Source organism: Carassius auratus, chromosome 40 (genome assembly GCF_003368295.1).
Source record: "Carassius auratus strain Wakin chromosome 40, ASM336829v1, whole genome shotgun sequence".
Taxonomy (NCBI): domain Eukaryota; kingdom Metazoa; phylum Chordata; class Actinopteri; order Cypriniformes; family Cyprinidae; genus Carassius; species Carassius auratus.
The window spans coordinates 9,453,210-9,479,059 of NC_039282.1; the positions used below are offsets into that span (position 1 = coordinate 9,453,210).

General features: G+C 38.4%; 1 protein-coding gene across 9 annotated transcripts in view; it reads left to right on the forward strand.

Annotated features, from left to right (window-relative positions):
• Positions 1 to 25,850, forward strand: part of bcas3 (BCAS3 microtubule associated cell migration factor) — a 234,816-nt gene that overhangs the window by 135,469 nt on the left and 73,497 nt on the right. Inside the window, exon 24 of one of the 9 annotated variants that reach the window (XM_026226469.1) lies at positions 3,510 to 4,942. The exons of 7 other annotated variants lie outside the window; for them this stretch is intronic. In XM_026226469.1, the coding sequence (XP_026082254.1) occupies positions 3,510 to 3,565 (56 nt within the window). In that variant the 3' untranslated portion in view covers positions 3,566 to 4,942. One more of the 9 variants, XM_026226472.1, reaches the window with a different exon arrangement.

A 25,850-nucleotide genomic window follows, 5' to 3' on the forward strand; every position in this document is an offset into this window, starting at 1 on the left:
CTCAAATACAGTGTGGGATTGTCTTCACATTGTGCTTGAAGGATTGTCTGACGCCTTCTGATTATGAGGGGAGGGGGGGGGTGATGGTCCAGGTGGCCGTGGTAGGGGTCAGTCAATCCAAGGGCTCTCTCACCATCCCTCCATCCATCTCTCTGGACTTTGGTTTTACGGCTATTGATTCAAACACCCGACATCTGTGATATGATCTGTTACAGGAAACCTGCTTACAACAGTTATTGTTAGGACTGTTGAATTATATTTTAAAATAATAATAATAGTAATACTAATAATAATAATAGAATTCTACGTAGGTGTTTTTTAATATGCCGTAATTTATTTATATTAGGCACAATGCAATACTTGTTCATATTATTAGTAGAAGTAGTAGTTGTAGTGGTGGTAATATGTATTTAGTCAAATATAAATAAATAGATATAGTTTTTAATTGTTTTAATTTATATTAGACACTAAACAATTCTCATTGTTGTTTTCATCATCATCATCATCCTCATCATCAATAATTATAACAACAATAGCTTCCATTGTTTTGGGATTTAAATAAACTATTTAAATACAAATATATATATTTATATTAGACACAATACTTGTTGATATCAGTAATAAAATGCATTTTGTTTTATTTTAAATGAACAAATAAATAAACATCATTGATACATATTGATAGCCTTAATATTAATATCAATAATAATACTGAATTGTTGTAATTTTAATAAACACATTTTTATTTATACATTTTAAAAACTATTTAATTCTCGTTGTTGATCATGTTTTTATTATTACTGTTGTTGTAGTTATTATTATTTATGTTGATGATGTAAATGTATTGTTGCATTGTAAATAAATAGTTCATTTATTTAAAAAAATTATATTAGACAATTCAATACTGCTGATATTATAAATATTATTAGTAATATCAATAGTAATAGCAATATTTACATAAACAGTACCTTGATATTATTATTTTTTTGCATTACAATTATCAACAATAATATGTATTGTGTTGTATTTGTAATAAATAAACACAAACATGATTTTGTTCACATCTTTTAACCCTGATCTGTGTGTTCATCTCACAGCTGTACTGACTCTTAATCGCTGAGCTCGATTAACCCATCAAGCTCTGCTTTGCTCTGCTTTGCTCTGCCTGCAGCCGGCACACTGGGGCTTAGACTGATTTAGCCACATCGATGGCACTGGGCCCAGCTTCAGCTTTAGAAAGACCCCCTTAGCCTGTTCCACTGCTGAGAGTTTGCTTAAACACATATGAATGGGCTGGCAAAGTTGGTGTTTCATAGCATGTGCAGTACAGGAAGAATGAGTCATACACTTTTCAGGACATAACCACCAACTTTTCAAAATTTCACAAATGTTTACTTACCCTGAGGGTGCTCTACGGGTGATAGATGAGAGCACGCCTGGTCCCGACCCTTGAGACACAACCGGAACAAGAACACAGCATAGTACTGAAAGAAAACTTCCTTTATGTTCCCCCTTTGGACTGGTAACCCTTTACTGCACTGTCACTGGTTGATATTTTCAGCAGGGTGTTTCTTCTCTGCTGGGCTGGTGAAGATTTTGCACATTCTAGATTTATGCAGTGCTTAGTGTTTCCTGCCCTCACCCCAGCCACACTCCTCCGTGTAGCTGCATATCAAACAGACCGGAGATATTTATATCGTGGTCTCTGAGCCTGAGGCAGAGGCCCTGCTACTCTACTACTGGAAGAGAGCAGCTTTGACTCAAAAGCCAGTGGAACCAGGTATCGGGGGCTGGTTCTGGAACCTAATTCTCATGTATGTTTACAGCTTTTTAAACATAAGACAAAAGTGCTGAAAAACTGGAATTGTAAGCATAATCAGAATTAGAATTAGCTAATTTGTTTGATTAGCTTAAAAAGCAGCGATCTGGAGGTTTTATGACTATAACAGTAATGACTACAACTTTTTTGATAAAGAAAATTATACTTAATAATCTTTCCGTGTACTCAACGCATATTATGCATTGCATGCTCAAGCTGACATGAACACCATTTATATATATATATATATATATATATATATATATATATATATATATATATATATATATAAAACTAAATTAACACATTATCTGAATGTAAGAGAAAAGAACACATTAGTTTAGGTGAATAGTAGTATGCGAGTACTGTAGGTGTAGAAGAGCCCTTGACTGACAGCTCTTCCGAACATCAGTTCTGGCCCTGTGAGGAGCAGCACCTAAGCTGAGAGAGCAGTTCAGCTGAAGGTCATGACGGACTTATTTTCTTTTAATTGAGTTAAGATGGCCAAATAAATGGTCTGCAGACTAGGACAATCATTACTCTCACTCAGCGTCTGCACACACACACACACACACACAGGCCACTCACACGCCACTCACTCGCTTTCACTGTTCTGACAAGTCGAACGAGCAACAGTCAAACACACGTGTTTTTCTTGTGTTTTAAATGCATGCTTATAGCCTTCGTCTTTTTATTTTATTTTATTCCTTTCGTGCTCTCTTTGATGTTCTGTGAATCTTCATGGCGGTTTACCTCACATCTCTGCTGGCTTTTTACCGGGATTCTCTCGCTGGTGTTAATGTACAGTCTGTGTTCACCGCTAATGTCTTTAACGGACAGAGAGCAATCCAGCAGCGGTATGACTCTAATAAGCTAATAGCACAGTCTCTTGACAGGTCCATGAGAGTTCATACATTAAATGGATAAGCGCTGCCTTTTCTTCCCAATGCGCATTTCTTTCCCACACCACATAGACTCACTCAGGAACAGTGTTGGGGGATGTAACTTTCAAAAGAAACGTGCTGTAATATTGTGGTATTCATAATGAAAAGTACTACATTGTAAGTTACTTAAATCTTTTCTCTATTTAGTGATATTTTTAAGTGCATATAATATGGAATGGCATTTAGGCCATACCACAAAAAAAATGTGTTTTTAATGTGGCATAAAGTAAGTGTATTTACACTGGAATCAAAATGTACACAAAAAAAATTAAAACACATATTTGTTTAATCTTGCACATCCAATAGAAGACAGTTTTTATTTTTATTTTTTAGTTTAACATCTATTGCAACATGGGAATTTAATGGTTTTTAATGGAATGTCAGTCAAATAAATGAATAGAAAAGTAACACCTCTGATTTAAAAAGGTGATATGATGTACAATTAATAAATAACAGTTGTTTACTCATTACTCAGTTAAATCATAAAATAATAGTAATAATTGTTTACTTCAACATTAACCCCAACACTGCTCAGGAATAATGGAATAACTTGCACACTTGTCGGAGTGTAGACCTGACATTAAACACACGCTTGTTTATTCTTTTCTTTCTTCCTTTGTGTTTTTGTTTCTCTGCAGGTATTTCCTAAAGGATGCTCTTTCTGCCAGTTATCATTACCGCCTTTCCCTTTTGTTATAAATTATAATTATTTCTGACTTTTTTTTTCTTTTCTCTTTTTTTTTAAGCATGCACAACCAATCCATCACTCCTCCCCTTTCATCTTCGTTTCTCCCTTTATTGAATTACCATCAATATGTTTGAGAGTGAAGAAGAAAGGAGAGGACACGAGAGAGGAGGGCCGCAGCTCACCACAACACCCCCTGCCACACCAGTGTGTGTAGGGACCCTAGTACAGAATTTGGATCAAAAAGCAACTAATGACCGCCATGTAACAAACACTTACCTACATTGCACGTTGGCTCGTTTTTTTTTTTTTTTTTCAGACTAAAAGTTATGTTGTCAGAAAGAGGAGTACTGCCCTTTACCGATTTCTGGGCTGGGCCACAAAAGTAGGTGGCAAAAAGTCATGATTTTACTGTGTTTAAACATAGCACAAACAGATCAGTGTTCATTAGTTAATGAGTTGGTCTGATATAAGGAAAAGCTCCCTTGATATGGTAACATTTATCACCTACTGAATAGCGGAGCGCACCCATTGCCAGCTTTATGGATATGCTCTGCAACATAAAGCAATATTATTTGGAAATTTAGAAAGAAAGAAAGAAAGAAAGAAATATTTGAAATATAAGTGCTTTGTAACATTATTAACATCTCTACTGTCACTTTTGTTCGATAATTAATGTATCCTTGTTAAATAAAATGAAAAAGCAGACAAATTAGTACACAATGTTTCCCTAAGAATTCACAATCCACCACTGGTTATTAACCTAAAATTTGTAACACAAATCTCAAGTATTGCTGCTCAGAGTGTTCGTTGAAATAATGGTAAAAATAACCTTTGGCCGTGTTTGCACTGTGCTGTGATGTTGTTACTAATGTGCCATGTGTATGACTGGATGGAGCTGTGTCTATATTTGGCATGCGTCTAGAAAATACAAATAAAATATTGAAATATTTATGCTCAGAAATTTTTCTTCTTTCTGCTTTTGTGCCCCAACTATCCATTTATCTCGGCATGTTGTTGTGGAGTGTACATACATCATAAGCTTGTTGGAACACCACCTGCAATGCTGGAATAGATTTTGGATGAAGCTTGCGCATAAGACCTCACCGGCTTCATGTGTGCACCCGTGTGTAAGATACACAAAAGTAGGACTGAAAAATAGGATGTGTTTGTGTGTGTGAACTGCATTTTTAATGAACAGAGTCTTGCCATGTTTGAACTTTGTCATCTGCAGGATTCAGTCAGGCTGTTGTAAATTTGTGCTGTATCTGAATGCGCCAAGTGTTCTTGTTTTTCTGTGTCCCCTGATATCACTGTAGCTAACCTGTATGACTTTCTTCTGTAAAACATAAAAGAAGATATTTCGAAAAATGTTGCAAATATTTTGTATCATATGCATTTAAAAGTCAGTGGGGTCCAGTGCTGTTTTTGACTCCACGTGGTACTTGGTAAAATGTTCTATTTTATTGCTGAAGTATGTACTGACACCAAACTTTATAATGGTAAATTTCAGTAATATGCATTTATTTAAATTTAAGTTAATTATAATTATAATTTCTGCAGTTGCAAATTGCATGTTCATTGTGAACAGGCAACTTTCTGGTTGTTTGTTCTGTCACACCAAAGGTATGGACAAAAACAGCTGAAACCTTCTTTAAAATATCTATTTTTATGTTTTGCAGAAGAAAGCAGTTCATACAGGTTTGAAACAACATGATGGTGAGAAAGTACTGACAGATTTGTCATTTTTTGATGAATGACTCCCTTAATGCCGGCAGTAAATGACAGACTAGACGCATACAGACTAAAGCCCAACTGTGAATGTGAACTTTTGTTCACAAAATTTTACTTGAGCGGTAAACAGAAATGAGCAGCATGTGATTGTGGATTGCTGTGAGGATGGATGTCCTCCAGCTGCATGGTACCTCCAGTCAGCTCTCGTCTCACCAGCCCGTGGCCAAGCCAGCTCCATTTACGACCGCTGCGTTCAGAAGTTGCCATTTGTTTAGATAAGTCTTTGATACTGAATGTTACACTTCTTGGCTTTGCATGATGGCGCAATCCACTTTTTAACTCTTTCACGCCGTGCCGCGGTGCTTAATAATCAGCTGTGACGATTATACGATAGAAAATACGCTCCGATCCCTCCCCGTGTTTATTTTGGGCCGTGATACTTGGCCAAAAACAATACCAGTCAAAACAAAGCAGGGCTTATGTGTACTCGCAGTAATTTGCACTGTCTGTGAAGAGGTTTTTGCTTTCCTTTGAAGTGTCCGGTGCCCAAATTACAGTGCTGCCATAATAAAGTATTACCATGCAATTACCCAGCAGCGCACTACACACAGCAGCCGAGCAGAGAAAGTGCTGAGAATAGTGTGTGTGTGTGTCACAGTGCCACGCTGTGAACAGGACCGCTTGGCTCTACAGTGGGCGGCTTTCACCTGAGGTGGCAGGGCCTGATGAATTATGGAGAGCTGGCAGCTTCATCAATGCTTCAACGACAGCGCAAAATATGCAGCTTGTTTGCACCAGCCGATGCGTTAACAGCAAATGTAATTTTAATTAATGCTGAGCCTTCCTGCTTCGCTTGACAGCTGCTGTAACCACGAACAGGGGTTGGTGACAGCTATTTCTGGTGTGCAGGTAGCACAAAGGCTTTAAAATTTTCACCAACTGAGATGCCTGCCTTGTGTTTGCACTAAGGCCCTTGGGCCACTTTCCCTTCATCTTAAAAAAGAAAAAAGGCACACAACCAGGTCAACACAACATTACGCACCAGCCATTTAGAGATGGTTTTTAATTTGTTGCCACTTGCTTCAAGTCTGGGGAGTAGTATTATTCAGGCTTCCATAGAAACCAAAGTTACACCTCATTGGCAGTTGAGTCTCCTCCCTGCTACAGACGCCTTGATTAAAACCAAAAGAGAGAGTGATGAGACAAACCGCATGCTTAGTGACTCATACACACCAGGCCTGCAGCAGATGCGCGCTCGGCGATCTCTAATCAAATCTCGCTTTAGTATGTCATGGAAGGATTTGGAGACAAACTCACTCTTTATGTCAGTAGCGGAAGTTTTCCTGAAGCCGAATCTCCTTGCTTGCATTTATCTCAGCACAAGGCTTCTGCTCTTGGATACTCGGGGTCAGTCGTGGCTGAAATGAGAACCAGGGACGGGCGCGGGGTCAGCAGCTGGTGGAGGATATGGCAATCATTTATAAAAATATGCTTTCCCAAGCCCACAAAAACAAAAGCCCCAAACTCAACAGCTGGGAAGGGTTGGGAGTAGCCCCAAGGCTGGCAAGTTCCCTTCCAGATGGAGAGGTTAGGCCGAGGCTAGCCAGACAGCTTCACTTAAACTTCCGATTCCCATTAGGCACAGAGAAGATTGCAGGGGAAGGGAAGAGGAAGAAAAGCAATGAGCATGACTGCTCTGTTTTTTCGCCCCGCTTAATCAAATAAAGCCGGAAGCTTCCGAGACGGAAGAATTGTGTTTATTGATACTTATGAATACTCAGAGTTTGTTTGTTTTCGAAATCCTCTCTCTTGCTGTGTGATATTGGTGTTTGTGGTCAGCCATTCCTCTCTTCTTCTTTTTTTTGTGCAAATCTTTTTTTGTTTATCGTTTTTTTTTTCCCCCTAATATTATTATTAATAGTACATTTAAAAAAATTGAACCATTGGGAAATTTCACAAACCCATTCAGCTTCGAGTTAATAGCCATGCCTTGTCAAATACTGAATGAAACAGGTCTTAAATAAGAATTGATGACCTTCTCTCGGTCTTCTGTTGTTCTGACACCCCACGCAGCTCAGAAGTAACGGGGTCCTGGTGTGGATATTACGTTACCATCGGCTCAACCCATTTGAAATGTGTAATTGCCGTCTTAAAGCTCCAGAACCTGATGAAGACGGCCCCTTAAAAAGAGTAATGTACACAGAAGCCTTGGGAATAGATCCATGGCACATAATGCGTATCTTGTGTGAGTCCGTGTCAGGAGCTAGTGGCTATAGAACGACACGAGGGGAAGTTGACAAGGGGTCCGCACAACCTGGCAACCTTTTGAAAGCGTACATGTGATATTCATTGAGAAAGACGCTGAGCGTTTACCGCTAGAAGGCCGAGCTGCTGATGTATTAAGCTCTATGAGGTCCGATGGGAATTAATCAATGAAATAGCAGAGGCCTGAGGCAAGTTTGCACCTCTCTTTCAAGCCCCACAGCAAATGTCATATTCAGTTTTTTAATGAAACTCCGCTTAAAGCCTGCCTGAAAAACGAATAGTGTGTTTTGTTTAGAAATGAAACAGCTCTTCAGGTCATTTATTTTAAATGCGCACTTTCTGTATGAAGGCTGTGGCTTAGTTATTATTATGAAATGTGGATTTGGTTTTAATGCACATGTGTAAAAGCAATTGAAATCAGATCGTATCACAAAAAGACATTACCATCATATATATTAATGATCCGAAAACCTCACAAGTGAGTGATGACTGTACGGGTTACCATTACACATTATGCAAAGACATTTTGTGTTGCTTTTTGTCTCATTTTGGCTGGGTATGTTTCTCCTGAGCATGTGAGGTAATCCAGAACCCCCTTAAGCCGACAACCATCGACCCCTTTGGGCTCTAAACACACCAGCAGGGCTGAGGGGTCATGACCTGAGAGGTCAGGGTGGCGGACAGCAGGGGCAGCCATCACAGGCCCATTACTGGAGGAAATTGGAAACACTGACCCAGCTCAGACACGGACAGCATGCGCTCTGACGCCATTTGTAGCGCCTAATTGTGCCATAATTAAGATGAACTGAATGGGGGGATGGGAGTGGTGCTGGAAGGAGCAGCAGACAGGAAAGAGGAAAGCTATCATCACATTTCACATGCACGCGTTCGCACCGTGTTAGCCTGAGTGGACGTGACTGCAGTGGTGTGTAGTTTTTATTTACAGTTTTGACTGCGTAGTTAAAGATGATCACATTAAATCACACTCTTTAGGTTTAGTGTCAGATTTTATTACTTTCTTTGTGTTGCATTTTTATTGTTATATTGTCTTTTTTTCTTCCTTTTTTTTAAAAACAGGTTTGTTTTCATAATGCAGATTTTAACATTGGACATCAATTGGCTGTCCAACATTTATTTTATGTTTTTTTTTATGAACCAAGACATAATTTACTATATGAAACACGTTGTGGCTAACATAAATCATGTCTATCCCATAATTAGTGTACAATGGGTTGTATTGTTTTATTATTATTTATAAATTTTTTATTACTTTGCATAATTTTGTTAATGGATTTTGAAATTGAGGGCATGTCACGACCACATTCGTCCAATTTTTTTTTCTTCTACTTTCTATGATTTGACAAAGATTTGATTATTTGATTGGATGTGTTGCCTTGTCTTCCTTTGTAAAGTTAGGAAACATATTTATTTGTCATGATAATCTTTGGGTTGTGAGCCACCAATTGAGAACCGCTGATTTAAAAGACAATTTTAGACATCTATTACATGAACAAAAGAAGAAAAATCACAGAGTTTAGCTGTGTGGTTTGCAATTTTGCCATCATTTTATATTACATAAAACAGGCCTGCGACCGCAGCATAGCGATCCTGTGTAACACAAGACCGTGAGTTCTGGGGCCGCGGATCTTTCTCTATTTGCATGTTTGAAACGACAGGGCCTCACCTTTTAATGAAAGAAAGCAGCTCCCCTCCATGTTCATTTCAGCCATGTTACATTAGAATAAAGAGCTCTGCGTTTTCTCAGTCAAACTCCCGTTCTCAGAAATTTCACCACTGAAAACCTGCCCTCTCATGCTCAGTTCAAACCAAGCCTCTGATCAGAGTCAGATGAAATTGGATGTTCGTTTAAACATGGATTGGAGCAGTCAGATATGCTGTTTTGTTTATGTGTGTTTGTGTGTCAGACAGAAATGAATGGCAGCCATTGGCTTCCTTAGACCGGGCCGCTCTGTAAACAGACACCTACCGGCAGCTGGGCGCTTGGCAACTGGACAGATTTGCATGTAGAGAAGGATACTGACCCCACCGTCTAACTGTCTCCACACACACACTCGCTCGCTCACTCACTCACTGCTACCCCTTCCTGTGGCTCGGCCGTGACTCGTCCCGACTCCCACAGTGACAGACAGCGGTGTGTTTACTGGCTTTCCGGAAACCTCGACAGGAAGAGCATATCTCTCCACTTCCAAATTTGTATTTTTTAAATCAACACTTTGCATCGTTTATTTGTGCCCAACAAGAAGTCAGCGTGATTTATTTTGCTGTAATCTGAAGCCACTGTCTCCATTTCCTAAAATAAAGCGCTGGAAATGCCTGGAAGAATGTAAACTGAATGCTGGAGAAATTATACAAATACAGATAGCAGTGAGCTCTTAGTCCAAATGTTTTCTCTGAAGTGCGCTGGGGAGCCTCTCGAGGCTTGCCAGGAAAACACTCAAACTTATCTTTCTTCCTCTAAGCTCTTGTTGGAGACCTCCTCCTGGAGTGAGAGCTCAAGTACTTGTTTTAACAGCTAAACATGCTTTTATCTTACACAACAGCTTTTATCCTTCATTGCGACAAGAATGACGCGTATAATATAATTCAGTGATCAAGCATATATTTATAAATATATACTGTATGCTTATAATGAATTTGTTTATTTTATTATGATTTTTTTTTTACTTGGGTATTCTTTTTTATTTCATTATTTTAAAATGATTAATGTAGTATGTTATATATTTGTTTTAATATTTATTTTTAGGATTTATTATTTTAAAATACATTATAAAGGATTTTTGTATTTATTATTTACAATATTTTGTATTTATTTTTTATGCATAGTATTATAATTGTTTTGTTTTTATTTATTAAATGTATTAATTATTATTTTAAAATGCATTATATGGTGTTTTGTTTGTTAGCGATTGTTTTCTAATATGCTTATTATTTTTTATTAATTAATTATATTTTAATATAAATTATTTTGTTTATTGTTTAAAATATTGTGTATATTTATTATTTTTCATTTTTTATATTAGTTTTTTTTTTTTTTTTATTATTAAAGATGCATTATATAGTATTTTATGTATTTATTATTTTTTTGTGTAAGAACCAGAGTTTGACAGTTTTGTTCACTTGTAGCCGTTGTGCACATTTGATGAAATGCATCAGCTGCGTATTTGTTGTACAAATCACTATTGCTCTATCTGGTCTCTTCTCTAATAATTCATCGAGAGAACCATTAATATTCAGCACATTCTTCTTCGCTCTCACTGTCCTACTCTCTGATCATCACTCCTAAACAAGCTTCACTTTATCATCACTGCCAACACTTCTCTAATAAAGGCCTGTATGCAATCACCAAAACACACCAGAGGCTCGCAAACTACAGCCTGTTTGTTCCTGCTGCCTAATGCCGGGCTAAAATTAGGGCCCTCGGCCTACCAGCAGCCTATGATTACCATGTTGTTTCTCCATTTCCATGATGGATGTAGTGTAGGTTTGGTGTTAAAATGAGGGTTGGACTTTGCGTGGCTTTGACGGAACAGAGGACAATTATTAAATCCGCATGGCCAGCTTTCTTCCGAGGTTGCCTTCCTTCATACGACAACTCCTTCTAATACCCTAAGATCCACTTAACCTAAAACGCCTCGCTGTCTCCTCCAACTGTCCACCCTGTCTGACCAGAGGGAGACACATGGTTACTACAGCTACTTGTGTTAAATGTCACGCACATTGAGGCGATCTCTGTCTGTCTGCGTCTCTCTCTCACACACACACACACACACACACACACTTACGGCCCTCTGAAGGCATAAGTGGCTGTCTCTTATCACCAAGTATGTGAAAAATGTGTAATGCTGGCAGATCTGAATTTGATTAAAGTGAGGAAGTTTACAGAGGAGGTAAAGTTTGATGAGCAGGCCTGGCAAAGCAGCACAGTGACTAAATTGGTTGTTTCACTCCAGGCACGCAAAGAAGGGGTCTTTTTTCTTCTTCTTCTTCTTTTTGTCATACTAAAGGGCTTTTAATGTGAGAGGTTAGCGTATGACTGATTTCATCATCATAGTGCGGTCTGTTTTGTTTCAGTTGATTAACTTTATTGTTATTCCACAAGTGTTTTTAAAGGCTTTGCTGGATGTCATTCTAAGAGCATGTGAGCGAAGATTTAAAACTTGTCTGATTGAGCTTTAATGTTTTTAATGAAAGTAAATGATGAGGGACTAGCATTCCTCAGAAAACATTCTGGGTCTATGTAATGTAGTCTGACCTAGACATTGTTTTCCTCGTTTATTTAATTAACTTGTTTATTAAAGTTTGAAATATACCTATGTGTGATACATATGCATGTAAATGCATGATTATGGCATATAAAATAATAATGATTACAGGTGCTGGTCATGTAATTAGATTATCATCAAAAAGTTGGTTTATTTCACTAATTCCATTCAAAAAGTGAAACTTGAATATTATATTCATTCATTACACAGACTGATGTATTTCAAATGTTTATTCCTTTTAATTTAGTTTGATGATTATTTTTTACTGATATATATATATATATATATATATATATATATATATATATATATATATATATATATATATATATATATATATAATTTTATGTATGTAGCATTACATTTTTACATGACATCCTTATGCTTTTATCAGGTGGTTTTTATTTAATTTTTTTATTTTAGTTATATTTTATTTTCAAAATATGTTTTTAATGTTTTTTTTTTTTATTTTATTTTTTTTAAGTTATAGAAATAAAACCAAAAATCCAGACGCCAATACAAGTATGTGCAAGGCAGCAAAATAATAATTTTGACGTTCTAGCCTCAGTGTACATTCTCTGCGTCCATTATACATTACGAAACCCTAGTGCCCTGTAAAACGATATGTATAACAGGCCTCTCAGACCGAGGCTCCGTCGAGTGTAAATATTTGGAGAATTGAGAGTCAGAGCAGTCACTGTTACAGTCAGAAGGCTCTTGAACTATTCGTCTCTCATGCCTGGTGGCGAAAGGGGTGTACCACTCCGTCTGCTGGTTCGCTCTTTCCCTCTGTGTTCCATCTTTGACCTCTGGAGCCAGACACTCGGGGTCCTCAGTCACTCGTCAGTCTGATGTCAATGGCAGGCTAGCAACTGGACAAAGTCAGTGTTGTTTTGGGGAATGTTGGTGATTGTGAATTAGGCTTAAAGGGCAGGGAGGGCTGGGGATGTTGTTGTGCTTCAGGGCTGAGCTGAACTTCCTGTAAAGGTGTAAAGGATAAAAAATCACTGGGAATGGGGTAAGCAAGAGGCGACTACCATAGCCCAACCCAAGAGGCATATCCTTTTAAATAATACGCTTTGTACCCACTGTATACTTGTAAGGTCCTTTTTCCTGCCCTACTTTCTCTACATCATTATTTTAATAAAGTGTCATTAGCACAGTTATTGAGGCAATTAGCTTGTTAGAAGACCATCCATCAGAGAACAACAAAAACTAAGCGAGGTCACGGTCAGCAGACGCAAATGTCAGGTCACAGCGTGGGCAAAGGAGGCGTTGTCTGAAACACCCTGTGTGTCTTATTATGGGGGTTGCTGCCTCCTTTGAATCTCATTACGGCTTTAAAAGAGGGGCTCAAAGTATGTAAGAGCTGGCGTTAAATGTTTGTTTTCTGCTTTCAGTCGCATGGTTTGCGAGTCTTTGCGGGGGTGCGTTTGAGGGGCCTTTGTGCAATGTGACAAAAAGAAAACTCTGTTAACTGGGCCGGCTTTGTCCCTGTGCGGCATTGCAAAATATGATTTGTGATGAGGACCCCGGGCCTTTTCTTTCAAGAAACCAGTTTTTATTCTCTGCTAGCATTCTAATCAGCATCGGTCCCTTGAGTTAAAGCATTGACATAAAGCCACAGTGTTCATCTGAGTCACTTCTGTCCCGTAGGCGCAAGAAAGGAATTTAGGGATCTGTCATCTGCCAGACATTAGGCATCACAACCAGATCCCTTCCTGTTTTTTTTTTTTTTTTATCACTGTATTTTAGCCAAATAAAAGCAACCTTGGTGAATGTAAGAGACTTTAAAAAAACTTTGAAACAAATTATTCCGACCTGAAACCTTTGAACATTAATATACATGTTCAGCTGCATCGATTCAATAACATCTGCAATAGGCGGATAAATGCTCAAAATGATAAAACACCTACTCTGCAGGACTAGGTGAAGGCAGCTGACAGGAGGAAACTGATTCTGCTTCCCGACAACACCGACATGAGCGGTGTCCTTGTGCATATCCTTATTCAACATGAAAACTTAATGGTTTGGGCCGAGAAGGCTGCTGATGAGTTCACCAGAGCTGTGTGCACGATGCATCAAGAGAGAAGTTCTCATCTTCTTGGCCAAAGATGTGAAGATTGAACAGGACAAGTCATTAAGTTTTCACCAGCCTGCTCTCCCAGGCACCGCCTCGCCCAGGGCTCCCAAACCTCCCGCTGCACTATGGGATAGTGCAGTGTTCAAGGGGGTGTCACAGCAGCGGAATTTGTACGAGAGCTTGAGGCAGTTTACAGCACTTCCTAGTTCTCTCCTTTCTCGCTTTTCTGTCTAATTCACGCTTTCTGGAGCAAAAGCTTTTTATGGGTTGTGTCAAGGGAGCTTCTCTGCGGATAAATGACAGGGTTTGGGGAGCAATGTTTACCCAAGTATCTTTCTTTGGCAGTAATGTGAAGGAAGTCTTAGGGCCTTGACCATGCCACGCTGCTTTCTGGACCCAGCGCTTTATTTACTCTAGCGCAACATTAGCTTCGGTCTCTGTATTACAGATCTCACACGAGGAGTAGCGTTTATGGCTGTCCTGGGAGATTTGTTCAAATTAGACCTCTAGAGATCATATAACCGAAGTAGAAACAAATGTTGCCACTTTTCCAAATCCTCATCCTCCGTAGCGGACGAGACGGGGGGCGGTGTGAGAGCCGAAGCTGTGAGTGGGAGGCCGAGCTATGCCACGGCCCTGGCTTCATTCAAGAGCCGCCACGTTTAAGATGGTAATGAATGGCCGTCAATGAAACGGGCTCCTGTGCTGATATACGCAACAAGCTTGCCTTTCTCACGGCACCGCAGCGGGCAAAGAGAGGCGCCCCTTTGTCACGCCGGCACATGTGCCTTGTCGGCTTTTTGCATCTAGTAAAATACGCCTCATTGTCCTGAATGTCAAATCTGTAGATCTCCAGACCGACAGCATTCTTCGAGTATGTGACTTTGTGGACTCACATTCTGCTCACCCCTCCTTCATTAGATTAACCACAGCTCCATCCATGTTCACCTGGCATGTGTTGTGTCCCAGGGAGTGTTTGTAGCATTTTAAGCAAATTTTGGCTTCACAACATTATAATGTAAAGTGCATCTTTATTTTTAGATTTGTATATTAAGGTTGGGGTGAGTTATTAACAGTATTATAGTAAAAAAAAAAAAAAACTTTTCGTCAGGGATGCATTAAACTGATCCAGAGTGATCGTAAAATCATATTTGAACTTTATCAACAAATCCTGAATTTTTTTTTTTTTATCACTGTTTCCAAAATTCAGCTTTGCTGTCACTGGAATTAATTATGTTTTAACATGTTTTCAAATACAAGAAAAACACGTTTTTTTAAATTTGTACTAATATTTTAGAATATCACTGTTTTTATTGTATTTTTTTATAAAATAAATGCAGCTTTAGTAACCAGGAGACTTGTTTAAAAAATGAATAATTAAAAATGTATTTTTTTTTTTTTCATGAAGGCTATTTATTTAAGTCTGGCTGCTATGCAGGAGAGCAGATTTGAGCTGGCAGTGAAAAACATGTATTTTTAGGTATCTAAAAGCTGTGTACAGTAGTTCGCTGACTTCTCTAATGTGTGCTATTGGCAAATGAAACTCTACTTTGACCTACAGATACAGCTATTTTTAGCATTTAGGTCCGAATTGAAAGTCATAAATCATCTGAATTTCTCAGAAATATAAAAGTGTTTGAAACGGCAACAAAAAGTGAAAATATATATGTCCTGTTTACCTGAAGGCCCTCCCCTTCCTACGTGTGGTCAAGCTTGATAATGCATAATGTCAATTATCAAAAATATTATAAAATATTATTAAAAAGTGCAGTGTTTACCAGACTAAAATGGTTTGTTTAGCACTTTTTCATTTATTTTGTGTAATAATGCTAGCAACTGTGATGCGGATTAAGAGCCATTTTCCTCTGTGAGGAGTGTGTGTAGAGTTAATGTGCTCTGGCCATATGGTTGTGGTGAATTGATGACGGATATTTGACTCTGTGTTGTAGTGATGGGAAGCAGTGGGCCGTATGCCACAGTGATACTGAAACAATAGTAAGACACAAGCACACGAGGTCAACCGTGTGCACGGTCCCTGCCTGGAGGCAGGAAGGATACAAGCAAAAAAAAAAGACAAGAGAAATAGCCAGAGGAAAGAGAAAAAAATAGAACTGAAACTGAATGGATAGCGGTTGAGGAAGACGTCTTCCCTTTCTCCTCCATTATGCGGCTTACACGGTCACAGTCTTTCCACGAGGTCACAGTGCACTTTTGAACTTTCACTCTTTATGGACATTGGCCCCGTGTTTCCCCGGGAGAAAATCCATGGCGTTTCCCATGAAGCGAACACATGGGGCGGGCGAGTCAATTAGATCATATTTGAACAATTCTCTCAAACCAGTGAACCTTCTCTGAAAATGCAGAGCTTTTTTCTTCAAACTCCAGCTTTTCTGTGTTATTAGATCTATGATATTAGAGTGACACATTGAATATTTTATTGACTGTCTGAATGCCTTGTGATGACATGCTAACTTCTCCTCTCAAAAGAGACTCCGTGTCACTCCGTATCAGGCAGCCAGGCATGATGCTCCCCGCACATTTCCTGTGAATAAACTCCTGCGCAGCAGGGGGGAACACAGACCAGAGGTGAGCAGGGTGCACGCACACACACAGTACTCACCAGCCCCCCTCCCCTGACAGTCCCCCCTTCCCCCTGAGAACGGCCTTATAAAAATCCATGGAAGCGCTCAGTGAGTTGAAGCCTCCTTAAACCTTCTTTTATCACTTGGAGTGGCTCTTCTTATGGAACACTCTGTCCAGGACACAGCACGGCTACCTCTGCCCAAATACAGTCATCCACCTCATGCACTTTCTGTTAGACCTTATAGGCTACATTCTTCATCTTAAGTAAATGTGTGGGTGTCACTTTTGCGTAAAACCATCCTTTCAATCAAGATAAATATTGTACTTAATTAAAATGAGTTAAAGGTGCACTGTTTCCAAATGATGCTGTTTTATTTTACATAAGTTAAGTTATCCTGTCTTGTTGGGTATCATATTGAGATCCCTAAAACAATTGCAATTGCAATTTGTGCTCATAAACACATCTTAAATCTCAAAATTAATGCACCATCCACACATATTACTTCCATAATTCATGTCATTATTTGTAGATAGATAGATAGATAGATAGATAGATGCTGTTCTTCTGAACTTTCTGAACTGTTTACACAAAAAATAGCAGCAAAGCGGTTTTTAACATCGATAATAATAATCAGAATTGGGTATAACACGTTAGTGTATACTAATTACTTTTTCTGATAATGTGTAAATGTAAAGCATTACTTTTTAAATTTATGTAATTTGATTACAGCTGCTAATGTCAATAAGATAACGTTATTTAAGTTACGAATGCATTTTTAATAGAATAATACTTAATAGAATGCATTTTAAAATCATGTTTTGTGTCAGTATGCCTTTTAATTAAACACAGGAGAATGCGAGCTAAAATGCAGACGAGTCGTACAACATTTAGCCAGCCACAAATGTAGTTTGTTTGTCTCTCGTAGGGGAACATTATGGACCATGTCACAGGTTATGTGGAATACAAGTTTCTTAGAAGTTCTATCTATAACTACCTTTCCTTCTCTCAACGTCATATATCAGCCTCCAATTCTCCTACACATTGACCACACTGTTCTTTACACATAACAACACGGCACTTACACACTTACAACCCCAGACAGACCAGAGACTAGAACGTCAGTCGCCAGTCTCCTGTCACAGTAGTCATTTTACAGGAGTCATTTCTCCAGACTCGTTTGACTTGCTTGTTTTTTTTTTTTTGTTTTTTTTGCGTGATGTTTTCCAGTAAAGTCGACCATGAGCCACCAACATTATATCTTTAAAGTTCATATGGTTTCGCCACACTATTATTTTGCATCCCTTGCTCGTATGAATTGTCATAGTGTCCCCATCTGTCCTCAGAGCTGTGGAGAGACACTCAACCACCCGGCACCCTGCTCAATGCAAGTCTTTGTGTTGAAGCTTTTATGGGCTTTGGCTCGAGTTCATAACATCATTGAGGGACTCAGACTACAAACCATTGGTTACGATGCTGACTACAGCTCATGTCATATCTGCAGTGGTGTTTAAACACAGTGGTGTTTGTGGTCTTTATATGGCGTCATATTGTGCTCCTATAGTCTTATGTGACTGACCAACCCTCAAGTGTGAGGACAAATGGGATAATATAACAAAAAGCTGTGGTGCAGAAAGTAGTGCACTTGTCTACAACATATAAGAGCTGTTGCCTCAGGGTGTCCCAGGTTCAAATTTGGCCTTCGTCATCAATCATTCCCTTTCTCTCTTACCCACTTTCATGTCTGTTTTCACTGTTCTATAAGTGCTAACATTCTTAAAAATGAATTATTTGTTTAAGCATGTTTGGTTATTTTATTTATTTGTTTTATAGTGAAGAGAGAGATGGTGTCAGGAAATACTGTGAAATTATCGATTATGTGTTGAGCACATACACCACAGCTCCACAGCTCAATGTGTCGTGCACTAACCACTATGCTGCTGTTCCAACATATGTATTAATTTTTTACATTTGTTTGTGTATAGAGGTGACGGTAAATAATATATGGTGCCCCTAAAAAGTATTTGGACTCTTTTGGAAATGTAAAGCTCTCAGTAAAAAAAAAATAGACATCTGAAAACCATGCTAGAACTATGATTGTAGCTTTGCATCTCATTAAAAAAAATATATATATACATCAACGTTATTTAAGTATTATTTATAAAATATTATTGTATGCATTAATATTTTGAATTAGTTTTTTATAGCTTCAGTTTTCCTTTTGTCATTGTTTTAGTATTTTTTTTGTCAGTTTTATTTGTATTTAATATTTCTATTTAACATTAAATTGTCTATTTAAGTCTTATTTTTAGTAATTGTAGTGCTTCAACTTAACCCCTTAACTGTCACTCACGTTTTTGAAGATAGACTTGAATGTGCATGATACAAACCTAAATGTTTATAATTCATGACTGAAAACATTTTGTAACATGATTTTGATGTGCCATTTACATGGTAATGCAATGTCTGATTTTAAAATGGGTTTTAAAGGATGAATTTTGAGATTTTATGTTTTCAAGTGATATATAACTTCTGATGATTTCTAAAATGTGATAGAGAAAAAGTCAACGAGGAAGTCTATTTTTAAACAAAGGTCAAAACTCCTTTTGTAATGAAGATTTCTAAGGGTGAAATCTTATCATAAATTAATCTATTTTCATACATAATTTTTAACAAAAAGTATTGGTAAAATATATATTTGGGAGTCTTAGACCTTTCCAACGATATATAGTTTGTCAAGATTAGATTAGATTTGATTGTAATATAGTATAGTCAATGTAGACGTCCCGTATTCGGGACGGGGTGACAGTTAACACCTAACACTCAACACTTAAACTTTAAGTTAGTTGCCAATGCAATATTTTCTAAATGTTTTGTTCAGTTTTTTCATCCTAAGGTTTTTTTATTTTTATGAAAAATTAAAAAATAACAATAAGAACACTGATAATGTATAAATACAATTCTTTTTGAATAATGGTTTGTTATATACCGTAAACTCTGATGGAGTCAATGTTGTATGCTCAGTTGAGTGGTCAGCAGTCTAGTCAGAGGTCAGTTTGGCCTTTAAGCTCTGTTTCTTTCTGAGTGCTACCCGAAAGCCTAGACCACATATTGATTCCTGCAGGTTAAGCATCCAGCAATTTCAGAGCATCATAAAAGACATGATGTAGGCCCATGCATTTAACATAATAAAAACCACCTCACTTAAACTGCACATCTACAGAGATCCAGAGTCTGGGAGAGAGTTCAGCCACCTCCCTCAGAGATCTCAGCAAAAAGCTCTCTGACATCTCCTTGGGCTCTTCTCTCCTGAGCGGTTTCAACCCTTGTCGCAAAAAGTGTTAAAAAGAGGTCAAAGAAGCAAAGTGAAGTTTGCCCAAATGTTTTCTGGAGTTGCATTTATGGCTTCTGTATTGATGCGGCAGATGTAGTGAATAAATAAAGTTCCTCTCCAGCAGAAAGCTTCTGAACGGTTAGACCAAGCATGCTTCAGAGAATTACTATTATCCACGTACATGCTGCAAATGTAATTCAGCCCGAGGTTGGAACTGTAAAAGTGAGGCCGACATGTTTTTTTTCTCCTCTTTTACCATTTTCCTTTTAATACTTCTGAGTGTAAGCTGGCCATTTTAAAAGGTTTTAAAAGGTTCAGGACTGAAGGTCATATGATGGTGCTGAGGCACAAGCCACCCCTCCCCGCTCTTGCCTGGAGAAAGCTTTATAAAACTTTGATGCCCAAATTAGGTTGTTACTCATCTTGCACCTTCCTGCTCACAGTATTGAAAGCAGCGGTGAACTGCTGCGGGGAGAGAGCATCTCAGCGTTTGGACTGGGTACTCCGCCTCGCGGCCGCTGACAACAGCAGAAGTGTTTTAACAGGGTTTTAATGGCCGGCCACTTCTGCTCCTGGGAGCATAGAAAATAGCTGCTGTGAAAAGAAAGGAAAAAACGCTCTTTGGCTGATGGGAGCTGACATGGCCTGCTTTTTCAGTCGCCATGCTCATGTGACTTTTGCATCAGAGCTGCTGGGAACATCTAGATGTCTTTTTTCCCACTTTTTTTTCCCCCAATTCCTTCCCTGCCAATTTTTCTGGGAGGAAGACTGGAGAAGAGTCACTGGACCAACCCACACCCATCCCCCAACAGAATTTTCTTAAAACAATTTTATGGACTTGTTTAATTTATATTTATAATACAGTTAAAAGTTTAAATATATAAAGTGTCATTTATTATTGTGACGCAATGTTGAATTTTCAGCAAGCCATTACTTCAGTCTTCAGTGTCACATGATTCTCATATTGGATTCTCATACATTTATAAAAAAAAAAATGTTGTGCTGCTTAACTATAATAAAGAATTATTTGATGAATAGAAAAAAGTATGTGGTAATGGTTATATATGATTTATTTAAATTATGTAACTAATAAAATCTGATCTCTCTTTCTCTCTGTTTTATTTATTTATGGTTTATATTTTTATGAACGTTGTAATAATATATATGAAATTATACTGTAATTTTAGCTGTATTTTAAGTTCACCTTCTGAGCAAAGCTTGAAAATGTGGGATGTTTTTATGGTTTCTGTCCATTTTCCATTTTCCCTTTTCTGTCCACACTTTCCCTCCCTTCCACTGTCCTTGTTTGATTGGCTGGTCATTAAAGTGTGTGCTGACAGAGATTGGGCTTTGCCCTTTTGATAGGGGCTGAGTGCCCTGGCCGCCCCTGCCAACCCCCACTCCAACTGCCCACTATGGAAACCTGGCCCCTGCATTGTGCTCCTGAATGGGGGCCCTGTGTAGCGTTGTGGCCCTGCTGGCTACGCTCATTAGCAGAGTTTGGCGACACACAGTCCCCCTGAATGAGTCTGCTTGTTGCCACACAATAGATAAGCCCTGAATGTAGGCTCAGAGTCTGGCTCCATGCTGACACCTCTCAGCAGCCACAGCGCTCTCATAGCCACTGCTCAGCTCTCGGCCTGCACCGCACAACCGCTGCGCTCCTCTCCACTGGCTCATTCTGTGCAGGAAACAGGGATGTGGGAAAATAGAGAGAGATTTGCTTAATTGATGTAGCTGGGCATTTCCTATGATGTCATATAGGTCATTCAGCTTCCTGCTCACCACACTTTTCAGCAAACACCCCTTGACCATGACCCCATGCTGCATATTTGCTCACATGGCTGCTTTGCTCTTTTCAGTCTTTTAAAGGAATATATTTAAGGTTCAATATAAGTTAATCTCAGTTTACAGCATTATGTGACATAATGTTGATTACCACACACACACAAAAAGTTACAGTGAGGCATTTACAACTGACATGAATAGGGCCAATTTTATTTATTTTTATTTTATTAAATTTTTTGAGAATTTAAAAGCAGAAACTTTTATAAAAAGCACTTGGATTAATTTTTATGTTAAAACGTGTATTAAATGAGCTGAAAGCTGTTAAAATTATTTCATTGTTGTTTAAGGTCTATGGAAAAAGTTTTTCATAAATTGTAAATAAGATGATAGAAATCTTATTACACTCTTGAAAAATAAAGATTCTTCATTGATATCAATGGTTCCATGAAGAACCTCCTTTTGGAACTTTATTTATTTATTTTGTATGTCTGAGTATTTTAATGTTTTAATAACCGGTTCAATCTTCACGGTAACCCAGATTTTTGCTTTTTATATAAAGAAAAATAGGGACAAGTCAAAATAATTTTTTGCTAAATCAATATTATGCCACAAGTGCTGTCAACTTGAACCCAGAATATTCCTTTAAAAGTGCCATGTTTATTCCCAACCATTTCAAATGCGCCAGATGTAACGAATCAGATCTGATTGTCCTCTCCTTGGCTCAAAAACTCATAATCTGCAATGAAAGCAAACAGCATGAAAAGTTCATGCCTCCATTTGCTGTCATCTGTTTGGGTGGTCAGTTCGAGGTGTTCAACGTTTCAGTTGTCGTCTCATCCTCTCAACAGCGGCACAGCTGCGAAAGTTTGTTTTCACCCCATCATCTTCCATTATCTTAATCAAATTCTGCTTTTGATCACAGGGAAGGGTGTATGAGGTTTGGCTAGGGGACCTGGCGGGGGGAGTGTGTGGGACATCAACAGGGGGCCTTCATGTTTCCCATCTCCTCTTAACTGAGCTTCATTGTATGAGTGTGGGTCAGTTTAAAAGCAATTGCACCAAATCGTGTAACCTGATCCGTTGGATGAGCGCTTGGCTATGCTGATAAGACCCGAACAGAGAGGAGGATAGGTGATAGCTGGGCGAGATACAGGGAAGTGTCTGTCCTCCTGAACACTCAGGGAACAGGATTGAAATGATTGCTCGTACTGTGAGTGGTGAGTCTAGAGTGTGTGTACATGCCGAGTAACATTTATCTGTTTCCATGTGTGTATTTTCCTTATGTGTGTGCTTTGGAGTGTTCTTACCTCTGCTCCTCTCCTCTGTTGGATGTTCTGTTTAACCGGTTAACCATTTTTTAATTTTGACCGATTAATACAATCAGTTAGGCCTTGTTCACACGGGATGATTTTAAAATTGTCGGACGATTTTCCAAACCTGAGAGACCCCACACACGGCGATAAAAAATCACGAGTCTAACAGTTTTGGTCGTTCAGTGTGTGGTGTGCAGCCACACGGCAATATCAACACATCACACACGAACCGATTTGACTCCCGAGCATTCCCAGGTCAGACGGGAAATCTCGCAAAATCCCTCGAGATGAAACGTGACTTCAGAGTAAACAATCATGGCGGATGAAGAGGATGCAGTGGCCATAGTTTGTGCTTTGTTTTTAATCCAACATGTTGGATATCCCCGATTTGAGATCGGAGCGGTCCCGACGTTCTTCCGAGCAGAGGAGAGCAGTCTTAACACACCACACACGGCAAGAATATTTGATCATATATAGCCAATCGTTATGCGCATCTCGTCAGTAAAGCCGGTTATCTAATCAGCGGTTAATTCCATCAGGTGCGTGATTTCACATAGAGCAGCTGTTACTACACAGAGCCGTTGTTAATAGAGAAGATGCGCAAATTTTCAGCGTTTTTTGGCGCATCTTCTCAGTTAACAACGGCTCTGTGTAGTAACAGCTGCTCTGTGAAATCACGCACCTGATGGAATTAACCGCTGATTAGATAACTGGCTTTACTGACGAGATGCGCATTAACGATCGGCCGATCATGATCGGAGCACCCCTACTAAGATTGTCGGAAGGGGTGAATCGGGGCTAAAATCGGCCTAATTATCCTGCCGTGTGAACCAGCCTTTAAACGGTTTAAAAAGTAATTTATTTATTTTTAGAAGTAATTTATCAAAATATTTAAAAAGGTTTGAACGACGTGAATCCTCATGTTCTGTTCTTTGTTGCTTTTTGCGCATGTCAAATGAATCCCCGGGAAACAAATGTTATTATTTTTAACGGGTCACAGACACTTATCCTCTCTAATTTAATTCAATTTTAATTTAAAATAATCGTGTCAGTTAATAATCAGTTAACGAGCGTTGTTTGTCGGTTAAGAAAAAGAACAGAAAATTAACATCCCTGAAAATTCACAATTCAGAAAGAGTTTGTAAACTTAAGTCATTCATACAGTAGAAATGTCTGAATGTCATTTGGTGATATTCTTACATTTGTGTGTGTGTGTGTATGTGTGTATGTTTTAAGTGTTCGAAAATACTTTTTAACCCCACTTGATGTTGATTTATATATTGCTTTGAATTCAAGACAAACACAGCATTCAAATTGTGAATAGAGCTAACTTCTCCTGTCTCTTTCTCCTTAAATTCTCTCTCTCTTCAACTTCCCTCCACCCCCTTCCCCTTTGTACCTTGCTCTTGGTCTGCTGGTCAGATGGGCTGGGAGAAAGCCAACAAACCTCCAGCCTCTCACATGCTTTTCATTCACAGTATCACGCGTTGTAATGCCCTGACCCCTTCATTCATGTTTTACAAGCTGTTCATTAACTCTCTGAGCCCTGCTGCTCGAATTTATGAGGCAATAGCAAGTTTGTACATGTTTTCAGTAAATTAAGCAATTGACATTTAAAGGCCCATCAATGGGCTACAAGACAGACCAAGATGGACGTTTGTGTGTGTGTGTTTTCCTATCCGCTCATGTTGTATGTGCATTGTATGTTAGGTGATCTAGCTACACAAGATCAAATATGAATACATGCTCTCAAACACCAAACACTCCCGGACTGACACGTATAGAAACAAAACAACACACACTTTTAGCCCTGATCAGATCAGCATAGTGTAATCATGTAATTTAGCATCATTACTGCATTAGCAAAGTATGGCTAATGGCCACAGCTGTTTTACGACATCTTGTGATGCTCTTATGATATCCAGACTGATAATTGCTTTTCGCTCATCAAGAGCCCCTTTCATTTACAGCAGCCCATCTTTAATGCTCGAGCAGCTATGTGTGTGAGTCAAGAGCCGCATGGAGTCGGGCACCTCCTCGCGGAGACGCAGATGCACACATGCACGCTAGGCAGGTGCTGTTGTCCTCAGGCAGTGAGCTAACACCTGAGAGCTTAGCTCAATAACAGGCCCTCCTGTTCGGCTCAGCTAGGTGTCGCTGGGTTTATCTGCAGCCCGTCAAAAAAGCTTGGGGTTGAATCACACTGTGTGTGTGTGTGTGTGTGTGTGTGTGTGTTCCAGTCCGAAAGAGATTTCGACTCACATTCTCCTTGTCTAAGGCTATATGTCAGTATCCACACATTGGTGTGGTACCTTAGTTCACCCCTTTAATATAAAAATATGGACAGATTTGTTCAAATCAGAAAAATCAGATCAGAAAAGTTTGTTTAATCACATTAAAATGAGAAAAATATACAATTTCATAATCCAAGAGTATATTGGTGATATTTTTTTGAATTAAGTTGAAAATTTGTTCTCAAAATATTGCTTGTTTAATCTTATAATGACAGGACTTCATTATTAAAATGAGAATAATAAAGTTATAGCATTATGACATTAAAGTAGTAATATAATGAGAATAAACTCACAATTCATAGTATAAAGTCAAAGTTTCAAGAATAAATTTGGATTTTATGAGAGTATTGTTGTAAATTGAATCTCAAAATGTTAATAGTTTAATAAAATGTAATAATGGACTGACTTTGTTCTCATATTTTTTACTTTATTATTGTAGCATTACGACTTCATTATGACTTAATTATTGTGATTTTAACTTTTTTTCAAAATACTTGAATCTCATAATGCTGTTAATTTATTTTCATAATATTATAAATTGAATCCCATAATGTGACTTCATTCTTAAAATCTTGATTTAATTCTCAAAACTTTAATTTATTTTTGTTTAAAAGGCCTATAGTAAGATTATTCTCAACTTTACTGCTTTATTCTCAGTCTTAGGTTTTTTTATTATTATTATGGAGTCCCACACATGATATAGATCGAATAACCACAAATTATTAAT